At 49.9% G+C, this 11,764-nt stretch overlaps 1 protein-coding gene across 6 annotated transcripts in view; it reads right to left on the bottom strand.

Moving 5' to 3' along the window:
- Positions 1-427: 427 nt before the first annotated feature.
- Positions 428-11,764, bottom strand: part of RBM6 (RNA binding motif protein 6) — an 88,708-nt gene continuing 77,371 nt past the window's right edge. For all 6 annotated transcript variants that reach the window (XM_037128679.2, XM_037128678.2, XM_037128680.2 and 3 more), the window contains 11 exons: positions 11,634-11,731; positions 10,919-10,961; positions 10,695-10,776; positions 10,377-10,462; positions 9,711-9,851; positions 8,654-8,749; positions 6,622-6,885; positions 4,943-5,017; positions 4,141-4,238; positions 1,377-1,506; positions 428-673 (listed from right to left, as the gene is read on the bottom strand). In XM_037128679.2, the coding sequence (XP_036984574.2) occupies positions 548-673; positions 1,377-1,506; positions 4,141-4,238; positions 4,943-5,017; positions 6,622-6,885; positions 8,654-8,749; positions 9,711-9,851; positions 10,377-10,462; positions 10,695-10,776; positions 10,919-10,961; positions 11,634-11,731 (1,239 nt within the window). In that variant the 3' untranslated portion in view covers positions 428-547. The remainder of the gene's footprint in view (positions 674-1,376; positions 1,507-4,140; positions 4,239-4,942; positions 5,018-6,621; positions 6,886-8,653; positions 8,750-9,710; positions 9,852-10,376; positions 10,463-10,694; positions 10,777-10,918; positions 10,962-11,633; positions 11,732-11,764) is intronic.

The following is an 11,764-nucleotide window of genomic DNA, read 5'->3' as shown; positions in this document are numbered from 1 at the left end:
GGCTGGGCGCTGGCCAGAGAGGAGTGTGCTTCTTACCTGCAGACGCGTTGCGGTGATCACATGTGTGGAGTATTGAGCGCCCGGCAGGCACCAGAAGCAGAGTTGCCCAACCCCCCAACGATGGGGCAGTCAGAGGCAGACTTTCAAAGGCCATCACAGCAGTGAGCCAACACATGGAAGCAGTCTAGCCTCGGCAGTTAGCAAAGAAACAGAAACAATGGTGAGACGCTATTTTCACTGGATCAGGAAAGTGATTTTTGGTCTGACAGTCTTCACACAGGCTGGAGGTCAAGGCCACGCGCGCCGACAGCAGGCGGTGCGGAGGGCTCAGTGCCGCTCTCTCCACCCAGCAGCATCTCAAAGGGGCCCACTTCAAGGTCCCCACCCCTCCCCACCTATGGGAGAAAAATGCAAGGACACCGAAAAATCACATTGAAAAAAAGTTTATTTAAAAAAGTTCTAGCAGCCAGAACAGTAACAAAACAAAAGGAGAGACGGACAAACAAAACAGGAAGGAGGCCGTGTCCTGCGGGACATGTCTCGCTCTTCAATCCAGCTCCTTGTACCGCGCAAACATGACCCGGCGCACAGCGTCTCGGTAAGTCTCGTTGGACTGTCTCTTGCTGGGTCTCCCTGGAGCCCCCGTGCTGGGCCCCCGTGTCCGGCCTTCAGTCTGTAGGAGAGAGGCAAACAATGAGGGGGGCTTGCTCTATGAAGTTAGCCTTGGGCTGGACTTTGACTGCAAGCATTTCTGAGTCGGAATGGAGTGGGACAGAGGGAAAAAGAGGTGGAGCCGCAGTGGGTTCAGGACTCGGACCCCACACCGGAGCCAGGAGAAGCCACTCTACGGCGGCAGTTTCAGGGGGCAAACTGAGCACGGAATGGGGCGTGCTTCCTCTTCGCACCTTCCTCCTTGTCTCCTAAAATCTAAGGTGTGGCACAGCCCTTCCTGGGAACCAGGATGAACTTCATGTGCCTCAAATCTGAGCCACCAATCGCCTCTGATGACAGCCTCTCCCAGAGATGCCTTTGTACCTCTGATCGCTAGCTCCCCGGATCTTTCCACCAAAGGCTTCTTCGCTCTCCAACTGCCTCTTGCCCACGATGCCTCTCCTCTTACTCTGTGTAGGAGTAAGATGAGCTCCATCCCGATTTCCCTCCCCCTTCCCACTGCCAGGCAAACTGCAAAGGGCAAGCATGCCTCACTATAACCCAGCAACCAAGACCGAGGGGCTCCTCAGCTCCCACATGCGTCGCCAGCAGTGGAAATAGCCCAGCTGAAAGGCAGAGACACGGCTCTGGGCCTTAGAGTGAGAGACAGTTAAGTGTATTTCCAGTTTACGGCAGCCCAGCAAGACGGAAGGAAACCGTTTCACCTCTTCGGAGGAAGCCAGTCCAGGATGACCAGATCCGAGGCCTGCCCCCTTCCTCCAAGTGGCAGCCTGCTGGGCACAGCTGCCTTTGCTGCCGTCATCTGGGCCTTCTTTATCCGCAGGTCTACGATCGCTGCAAAGGAAGCAGACAGACTTAGCGCCACTTCCAAAGAGGCCTGCTCATGAGCCTACTGAAAACTTGTCCTCTTGATTCAGCTTTGCCTCCTCTAACGTGTATTGAACGGTATTTCTGAGCATCTGCTACCCATGCAACAGGCTCTGTCCTGGGGACACTGAGATGACCAAGACCAAACCCTGTTCACTGGGAAGGACGGGAGAGGGATACTAGGCCAACAGATGCTTATGGCATACCAAGCAGCTCAACCCCCGCTGTGGCAGCCCGCTACCAAAATACAGCACAGGGGACACAAACCATAAAGGGGTGTCCACCCTGCCGCAGGATGGCTATGAACGCGGCCCAACACAAAGTCGTAAATTTACTTAAAACATGAGATTTTTTTTGTGTGATTATATGTCACAATATTCAATGTGTGGCCCAAGGCGACTCCTCTTCTTCCAGTGTGCCCAGAGGCACCAAGACGTTGGGCACCCCTACAAAGGGCATCCCCGAAAATGACAGAAACCCCAACAGGGAGGTGCGTCTGGACTGGGCCTGCCCAGGGAGCAGTCTGTGAGCTAGGAGTAAAAGGGAGGGAGGGCAGGAGGGCGCGGTGGGAAGCAGTAAAAGCACCCCACCTCTCCAGGAGGGGACAGGCAGGGTCTGACAAAAGGCTGCTTGGGCCGGACTGAAAATACTTGAACATCACACTAAATCATGGCAATGGACTTCAACCTTCAGGCAAAGAAACACCCTGAAACCCGGGCTTCCCTCTAGGCAAGGTCTCCCTCCACAAAAAGATGAATTGTAGGAGCAGATTTCTGCACACAGAGGTCATTTTGGTGGCAGGGCAGAGAATGGACTGAAGAATGAGAGGCAAAGATTGAGATTAAGGAGTCTGGTTTGGAGGTGAGCAAGAAAGGGGGCCCAGGCTGAATTCGGGAGCTGGCCACTAATGCTACGGGAGACAGGGGAGTAAGACCGAGTCAGAGCAGGCAGACTGCGCTGCAGTGATGCTCTGATGCTGACGCAGGAACACGGCAGGCTCAGCAGAGCTGGACCGAGTCTAACGTGGAATGGGACACGACACTGAGCAATTGTTCAGTGCAAGGGGGTGAGAGGGTCCAAGAGGACACGCCCAGGAAGGAAATGGAAATAGCGATTTTGAGCTCAGAAAACAGGAATGATTTGGAATGGAGCCACAGGACTGGTTAGTCTGTTAGGTGTGGCCGAGGCTTTGGGTCCATTGGACAGTGCAGGTCAAGAGGGTAAGGCACGGAGGGCAGAGTGCTGGTGAATGTCTGGAATCACCCAGAAAAGGGATGAGCAAGGAGGATGGAGGAGGAGAGCCGGCAGCGCGTGGTGTGAAAGGTGCAGGGAATAGAGGAGGGGTCTCCTCCCACCCAAGAACAGCAGGCTTAGAGTGACCGTGCCCCCTTCCTCCTGGTGACCCCTGCACCTCTGTCCTCGTCCAGTGTAGTTGAAACTGCAGAGGGTGACCCAGTGGGATGTTACATTGATTAAGTTGTGCCCTCTTAACACTTCTTAAATATGCAAACCGAATAGACTAGAATAAAAACATCAGTTTACTTACTGAACACGACAAGAAAGCATTTTTCATGAGGATTTCTTTTTCAATTACACACACAGTTATTTTGAGTCATGACCCAAAAACAACCCCTTATCTGTGGGCTGTGAGCAGGGAAGGTGAGGTGCCAGAGCCCAGCCCTACGGAGCCTCTGCAGGGCCCTTCTCCGCCATCACCTCCCCTGCCCCACAGGCACTACACGGTCTGCCCTGGCTTCTGGTTACTCTGCTCACTAACACAGAGCTACTGGATCACATGCTGTTTCCAACCACTTTAGAACCTGCACTGCGTGGCGTTCGAGGAGTACGAACTCCATGAAGTGGTCTTCGGCCAGCCTCATCTCTTGCCACTCAACCACATGTCTAGTGTTTAATGCCACCCAGCTACCTAGACTCCCCAAATGCACCCTAAACCCCTCTCTCAACCCCGGTGTTCGCAGGTTCCTCCAACTGATATGCCCCCCCCCCCCACTGTATTTCTGTCTGTCCTGTGAGGCACAGCGCCACCTAAGCGTTCTTTATTCCAAGTTTAGACAGTTGAGAATAATGTACATTCTTTCCACCTGAGCATTCCTCGAACTTAACACAGTATCTGCATAGAGTGGGTTATCAACAAATTCTGTGTAACTCTGGGCTCACGACCTGGAGACTATCAAACTGGAAACCAGTACAGGCAGCTAGAGACCATATATCTCTATCAGCAGCCAACCACTCACTCAGCCCTCCGTGTAACGACGGAGGTTCCCGAGTATGACATGCTTACTGGGCCCACAACTGGTGAGGAGAGAGGGCTCCCAAGCAGGTCCACTGCAGCCTGGGCCCTGCGCAGCTAGGCCGCCAGCCACTCTTCCGTGCACGCACACACACATACACACACACTCTCCCTGTGTGAAGACAGGTGGTCAAGAGGGTGGAGTGACCCTCGTGTTCCAAGAGCTCCGACAGAACCTGCTCCCGATCACCTGACCTCCGTGTGACAGAAAAGAGCAGCGCAGTCTGGGGAGGAGACAGTTTCAGCATCAGGTCCCGAGGCTTAGGCTGAGCCAAGAGTTCCTGGCTCACCTGTCAGTTTCCCTGGAGTATTTCATCCGTTTTCTTTCTGGAGAGTCAAAAGGCTGAAGCTTTTCTCTGCGGTCATTTCCTCTTTCTTTAAATTTCCCCTGTTGATAAGCAGAAGAACAAATCTGACATTTCTATCTCAGGGGACAAAAAAGTAGGGAAGCTTCACTTTACTCCTGACATTTCTTCTAATACGAAGGGAGTTCAACCGGGAACTCCTGGACGCTCTTACTCCTTCACACACTCTTCTTGTGAAAGCCGCAGCTTCCTGGCCAGGGCGGTTTGGAAAGAAGCAGCGGTGTGCTGGGATCAGCTGTCTCCTCCTCTTCTGAGGAGGAAGGGCTCTCCTCCAACAGGCCTGGACGGGCGGACTCCAAACCATCACAGCGGACCTGCCCTGGACCAGTGCAGCTGGAGGCCGGGCAGGTGAGCCTGGCTCACCGGGTGGTCTAGGTGGCAGGTGTACCTGGCTCTCACAGGCCACTAACTGTGCCCACAACTGGAGGATGGTGCTTCAGCAGCCCTATCCCACACCCTTTCCCTGATTTTAAAAGCTGGGCAGGAAAGAGGAGTGCTACTTACTCGATCTACTCAGAGACCCCTAGCAGCACCTTTTAAAAAAACATCAACTTTAATAAGGTATTATTTATAAATTACAAAATGCACCCATTTTAATGTAGTTTGATGAGTTTTGAGAAATGCACACAGCGTCTTTCAGGGCCCCTCTGTTCTCTGTCTTCACTACTGCCTGGAAATCCCTCCCCGGAAAGCCGAGGCAGCACAGGAGGAGGTCACCAAAGCTCACCTGCCGCTCTCTCCTCTCCAGGTAGGCGAGCTCCTGCTCTGACTGCTTTATCTTCCGATGGATTTCCAGGTTTTGCTGAGAAGAGAAGGAGTTCTGAGTACGGGGCTAGAACAAGCCTCTTAGAAATGCCTCCAGGCCTTTCCCATGGCTGCTCCAGGACGACGGCTCCTTTCACTGACCAGCTCTGCTGAGTGATCACTATACTCTGTGAGCAACAACTGCTACGTGGTCTTGCCTAGGCTCAGCCGTGGGAACCCGGGTTGCAGTGCTGCCTCGTCACACAGAGCAGTTACGTGGTGTGGCACAAGGAGGAACGTAACTAAAACTTCACTTCTATTTACAGTGTAGAAGACACAGATCTGGTTTATTGATCTCTTTACCTATAAAATTTACCTAAGATAAAAATTATGGGAGAGGCAAATTCGAGAATACCAGGGAAGAAAACCAAACGCTCACATGCTCTGTCTGCCACCACCACCCTCAGACACTGGTCACTTTCAAGCCCCCAGAGAAATAGTAACAGAAACCCCAAGGGCCTCAAAAAACAAACAGACTGCTTTGAGATCTACTCCTCAAGGGCCCTGCACTGAAGTGTGGGCTCCCCTACATAGGCCCTCAAGCACACAGGGTAAGACACTGTGCGGAGAGGGTTCTCTGCACTCCGTAAGGAAAGGAGAACTATTGCATCTACTTCCCACTGCCCGGGGGGCAGTTCCATTTGTGGGGTCACCAGAAGGCTAGTTCCTCTTCCCTGACAACTACTTTTTATCCTGTTAGCCATTTATTAGCATTTTCATCAGAGAGCTGAAATTTAAATTTTAGTCTGATGACTCCCAATTTGAAAAGATCAAAGGGACTCAGTAGGTCGTCTGTTGCAGGGACTGTCGGAAGAAGTGTGCCAGAGTTCTGGAAACTGCAGACCCTCCAGAGGCAGCTGGGAGAAGAGGCGTGCTTATTACAGAGTCAGAGCTTCTCAGCTTTTAGCCACAGGAGACAGGGTTTTGTGTTGAGGGAAAGTCTAAATCCAATCCTGACCTGCCCCTGCAGCATCTGCTACAGAAGGGGTCTGAAACAAATCGCTCTGCAACACGAGTCCACCTACGGGGCTTCGCCTGCCCAGAGTCTGGCTCCCTGGTCGGTACGTATAAACGGGAAGGCTGGCGTATGTCTGTCTGACACCCAGACTACCTGCTGTGCCGTGGCTTCTAGCAGCGACTCCCTACGTGAAGAGACGGCAGAATGTGACCCACCGGGGGGAAAGGGCACCCTGCCAGGGCTAGACGGAACCAGGGGACGCCTGCAAGTGCGGAAGATGAGAAGGGGCTTATCTGAGGTCTGGTTAATGACACAGCTAAGATGAGAAACCCGGCAAGTGAGCTGCCTACTCCACAAGCCCTTCTCCCCCCTCCCGTCCCCCACCCGGTCTCCAGCACAGGCTCCAGGTTGGGTGCCCCAACCGCTGCCTGTCTTGGGTATGAAGTTGTTGGAAGGTGGGCACAGCTTCGATCACAGCAACTCATGGACAAAAGGTGGAGGAACAACTTACTCTCGAAGTGTGGACTGATTAGTTATTGGAACTGGGGATGATACAGGCTGAGGAAGGACAGCATGAACCTTTTGTTCCCTGAAATGCTCGCCACTGTCTGAAAGTTTGAAAGGTCAGGCCCTTCCCCTAATACCTTGTGCAGGTCTGAGAGCTGCTGGTGTTTGATCAGAACTTCTTTATTGGGAAACTGTCTTCTGCAGAGCAGACAGGCCAGTTTATTCCAGTCAGTGAGTTTGTCTTCTTCATTCTCCTTCTTGGTTGTCGCCTCGTCCCGCTGTGGGGGCTGCGCTGAGCGGGGCTGTGGGGGAGGGGGCTGCTCCTCCTCCTCCTCCTCCTCGTAGTCACTGTCGCCTCCATATTCACCCAGGAGGCCGATCAGTGGGTTTACCACCTTGGGCTGCAAGGAGAAGGCCAGGGATTAACACCAAACTCAGTCTTATTCTGGGGCCTGTGTTCTAGACATTCTGTTATGGGCATCTCATTTCTCCATTTAGTCTGAATGGTGAACTGGGTTCAGTAAAGGCCCACGGACCACGGTGCTCATTTCCCAAACGAGAGCTTGATGTTCCTCCTTGCTCACTGAGATGCGAGCCAGAAAATTCCCCTAGGGGTGACTGTAGCAACAGCATGGTGAAGAGAAGAGAAAGGGGAGCTGAAGCAGAACACAGAAAAAGAGTGGCAAAGTTACAAAGAGGAAGAGAGAGCAACCACCTCCAAGTCACTGTAAACATGGAGAAAAGGAAAGAAATTTTATGAAGGCCGTAGTGACCCCTAGGGATTAGTGCAACTGAAGACTAGCTCTCAGGTGGACAGTGCTGACAGACAGTCGGCACTGATGTGTTACAATGAATCGAATAATAATGCCGAGGGGGCAAAGAGTACTGATCAACAGCTTACAGGAAACTGTTAAGTAATGATGCATGGTCATTTCCTATGGTCAATGAAAAATAACTAAAATTAAAAAAAAAAAGAAAGCAGATTACTACTGTTATACATCTATATTTAATCTGAATCATATGATTACATTGAGATTATTACTTTAGGTACCTAAAAAACAGGTATTAACAAGAATAAATTCAAAATAGATTGAATACTTATATGTTAGATTTAAAACCATAAAAATCCTAGAAGAAAACAGGGGCGGTAAAATCTAAGACATTTCTCGTAGCAATATTTTTTCTGCCATATCTCCTTACACAAGGGAAACAAAAGAAAAAGTAAATAAATGGGACCACATCAAACTAGAAAGTATCTGCACAGCCAGGGAAACCACCCACAAAGTGAAAAGACAAACAACCGAATGGGGGACACGTTTGCTGACACATCTGACAAGGGGTTACTACCCAACATTTGTGAGAACTTATAAAACTCAACACCCACAAAAGTAAACAATCTAATTTAAAAATAGGCCCAGGACCTGAATACACACTTCTCCAAAGAGGACACAGGGATGGCCAATAGACACATAAAAAGATGCTCTAGTCATTCATCATCAGAGAGACGCGAATTAAAACCACAGTGAGATACCGTTTCACACCTGTCAGAATGGCTGGCAACAATAAATCCACAAACAAGTGCTGGCCAGGATGTGGAGAAAAGGGAGCCCTATTGCCCTGTTGGTGGGAATGCAGCCTGGTGCAGCCACTGTGGAAAATGGTATGAAGGTTCCTCAAAAAACTAAAAATGGAACTGCCTTATGACCCAGAGATTCCACTTCTGGGAATTTATCTGGAGAAACCTGAAACACTAACTCGAAAGACTATATGCATCCCATGTTCACAGCAGCATTATTTACAACAGCCAAGCATACACTCCACATGTAAGAGAGTCTTATGGAGCCCCAAAGACCGGAAACATCAGGGCCAGAAAAAAATGGGTTCCTTGGTCATTTAAAAGAGAATCAACAAGACCAAGACTATATGTAACTTAAAAAGAACTAGGCATTCCCTGGTCTGGAGGGAATGGAGCAGGGTGGAGGGAGAGAGGACAGAAAACTGGCTCTGACCCTCCAGTTTTACCCGTTAGAGGACAATTTCATCATGCGCATGTGCGTTTGTGAGGCGAGAGAGCTGAGGACCGACGTCAAAGTGAGGCTCGGGCCTCTGAACCTCCTCTCTGACCAGGGCTCCGCTCAGCCCAGGCTGGGGGCAGTGGCTGGGCCTTACCGGTGGGGGACTCTCTTCCTTCTTCACAGTGGGAGGCAGGGGCTTCTTAAAGACGTCCTCTAGGGGCGCTGTGCCCTCATCAGCATTTTCCTGAAACTGATAAAAACCAAGTATTTATCATACGATACTCATTAAAGTTGGGTTAAGAGCTGTTGCTATGATTCAAAATTAGTATATATTGAATGATAACTATACGTCAGGAAGATGATATGCTCATCATACACATTGCTTCAGCCTTTACTACAATCCTCCTATACAGGCATTAATATCCTCATTCTTGAAATGATTGAGAAATGGTTAGAAAAAGTAAGTAGCAAAAGCAGACGCCAAATACTAAGCAGATGTCACTCTGAGGTCTAAATTCTCAGATACATGCTTTCTCTCTCTCAAGGCAAACTAAGCAGTATTCAAAGAAAAAAAAAAAGACAACATCAATAACATTCATCCCTTTTCACTAATGTGAAAAGGATAAATGAAATACAATTCTTTGGAGAATAATTTGACTTTATGCCAGGAGATATAAAAATGATCATCAGTTTTAATCTTGAAATTTAATCCTGAGGAAATGGTTTAAAAGGAGAAATAAAATACTAAGTGTTATAAATTATGACCGTGAGAGACTAGAAAGACGAGATAAGCAATGCCGAAATGATGAAGAAAACAGAGTGCAGTTTTACTATGAATTTTTACCAGACAGGCATTAAAATAACAATTTAGAAATATCACAGAAATGAGGGAAAATACTTAGGGTCAAATACAAAGTGAATGGAGAACACCAAACGGCGCCCCCGCTACAACCGGCCGGTGGACCTGTGCGTGCGGACTGCCGCGCTGAGGAGGGAGGGGCCTGAGGCACTGTGTGCAGGGGTCCGGGCTGAGTCCGTCTGTCCTGACGCCCGTGGTTTCTGCGCTTGTGAGAGTGAGCCCGCGGTGAGAGGCAAGGGGGCCGCCTGCTTTTTTGGCAATTTTCCACCTCAAACGCATATATCCTCTGCATGACCCCTTCATCTGCATTTGTAAATACACGTTGAGAAGAGCGGATCCCAAGCCCTCTCACCCTGGTCACTCCTCGGTCTTTTTTCTCCTTGCCATCTCTTTTAGATGTTTCCTTCTTGCTTGACTTTTGACCAGCTGATTTCTTCTCCTTGCTCTCTTCTTCCTCAGGGGACCCCGGCTCCTGGGGTACGTAGACTTCTTGCTGCAATACGGGTGGAAACAGTTAAGTCTACAGAATATCTCACTTTCCCAGGAGTCCAGGTCTAGGGAGCACGTTCCTTTCTGGGGGAAAGAGCAGCTCTCTCGCCCCCAAATCCAAGAGGAGACCACATCAAACAACCTAAAAATCCACTCAAGGGGCCAGGACACATCCAGGCGACTCACTGTCCCTTTTTCCAAGGGCGCTGTTCTTACCTGTCATGCCACAAGGCATTGGTTTTCCAGAGGCAACAGTTAATATAAGGGTCACCACCTTTAAGATCCACCTGAATAAATACAACTCAATAGAAGATCTGGACTTTTTAAAACACCACATTAGACACGAGGAGCAGGTAGTCAAAGCAGCTGCCTGGATTGCAGAAACACTCAGTTTCTGTAGGCTTCAACTTTTCCAACTTTTCATGTAATGAGCAACCAAAGAATCCAGAGGACAAATCTTCAAAGTAACAAATTATAGGCACTCTTCTCAAAAGATTCACTGACAATGTAAACAAAGACAAAAACTCACCTGGGTATTGGGGTCATAGTATGTTCCTGCCAAGGGGTCGTAATAGTAGCCCGTAGCAGAGTCGTATATGTAGCAGTCTGATGATGCTAGAGGGAACAGAACCAGAGGCGGCGTCGGTCCCTGCCCACGGAGCCCTCACTGGGACTCGCCAAGAACAGCCCAGGAACGGGGCTGGCCAGGCCAAATAGGAGCAAAACCCGTAGGTGGTACTCTCTGAAAGAGCGCCCCTCTTGCCAAGTTCGCTATCACAAAAATTTCAATTAATGAGTAGTCGAGCCCCAAAAAACCCACAGTAAAAATAAAACAAAGGTCACTCACACTGTTGTCCTGGTCGATTTGACTCTGAAGACCAGTCTGAATTTCTGCCACCTCCCCTCCTATCTCGGAAATACTTTTTACCCTGTCACAGAAAGGCAAGTTAAATTAATGGACCTTCTGACAGCTACTACCCCTAACAGACACCCACTGGAGAGAATTCATAATCACTTTCAATCCCCTGAGGACTTTAGCAGAGCACTCACTCTCCAACTGCCAAAGCCTACCTGATAGTAGTGCATGTGGTCGGAATGGTCCCCAGAATCATTCCTGCAACAAACAAAACAATATGACATGCACCTGCTACCAAGAGTCACTTGAGAGGTGCCCAACCCCACAGATTGGCCAAGTAATTCTCTTCCCCCCTTCTGCAGGGAAAGGAACCACCACCCCCAGCAAGCAGTCCTGCTGGTGCAGAGTCCTGAACGGAGGAGCAGCGGGACTTCCACGGAACCATCCGATGGAACAAAACTATCGGACTGAGGGAGCAAGAGCCAGATCACTCCCATCCCTGCAACCTGGCCTCTCTGATGCAGCACATCCCAGTTACTACTCCTGGGCCAAGATGGGCGAAAAAGTACAGAGGACTTAGACTTCCCAGGGCTACGGGGTGTGGACAAGGTCCTGACTAGTAGGAAGTCAGGACAGCATTTTCTTAGCATTCCAAGGAGCAAGGTTGCACCAAGATTTTTCTGCCCATCCAAGAGTGTACCGTCACTTGGGTCCCAAAGACACCAGGCAGTCAAGGAGGAAAGAACTACAGACCTACCAAGTACTACTATTTAAGGAAAAAATAAAATAAATCTGGAGTCAGAACAAGGCAAACTTCAATCCACGAAAGGAAGGCATCGTGCCTCACTGTCCCATCTCTCCAGCCAGGAACAGAAGTTTCCTCCAAAAATCCTGCGTGGAGGCAGCATAAGGACACACCCCCCGCCTTACCTTCGTTTCCCAGTGGCCAGGTTGACGGCTACCATTTTCCCGTCGATGCTGAATGGTGGGTCCAGGTTCTGCAAGATCTTCACTACCCGAAGAGCCTCCTGGGGAACCAGACACGCGTGAACCCAAAGAGG

The sequence above is a fragment of the Artibeus jamaicensis genome, unplaced genomic scaffold, assembly GCF_021234435.1.
Source record: "Artibeus jamaicensis isolate MK-2021 breed Jamaican fruit bat unplaced genomic scaffold, CSHL_Jam_final contig_519, whole genome shotgun sequence".
In the NCBI taxonomy this organism is placed as follows: Eukaryota; Metazoa; Chordata; class Mammalia; order Chiroptera; family Phyllostomidae; genus Artibeus; species Artibeus jamaicensis.
The sequence above is the reverse complement of the archived record's forward strand: the minus strand, read 5'-3'. Positions and strand labels throughout refer to the sequence as shown.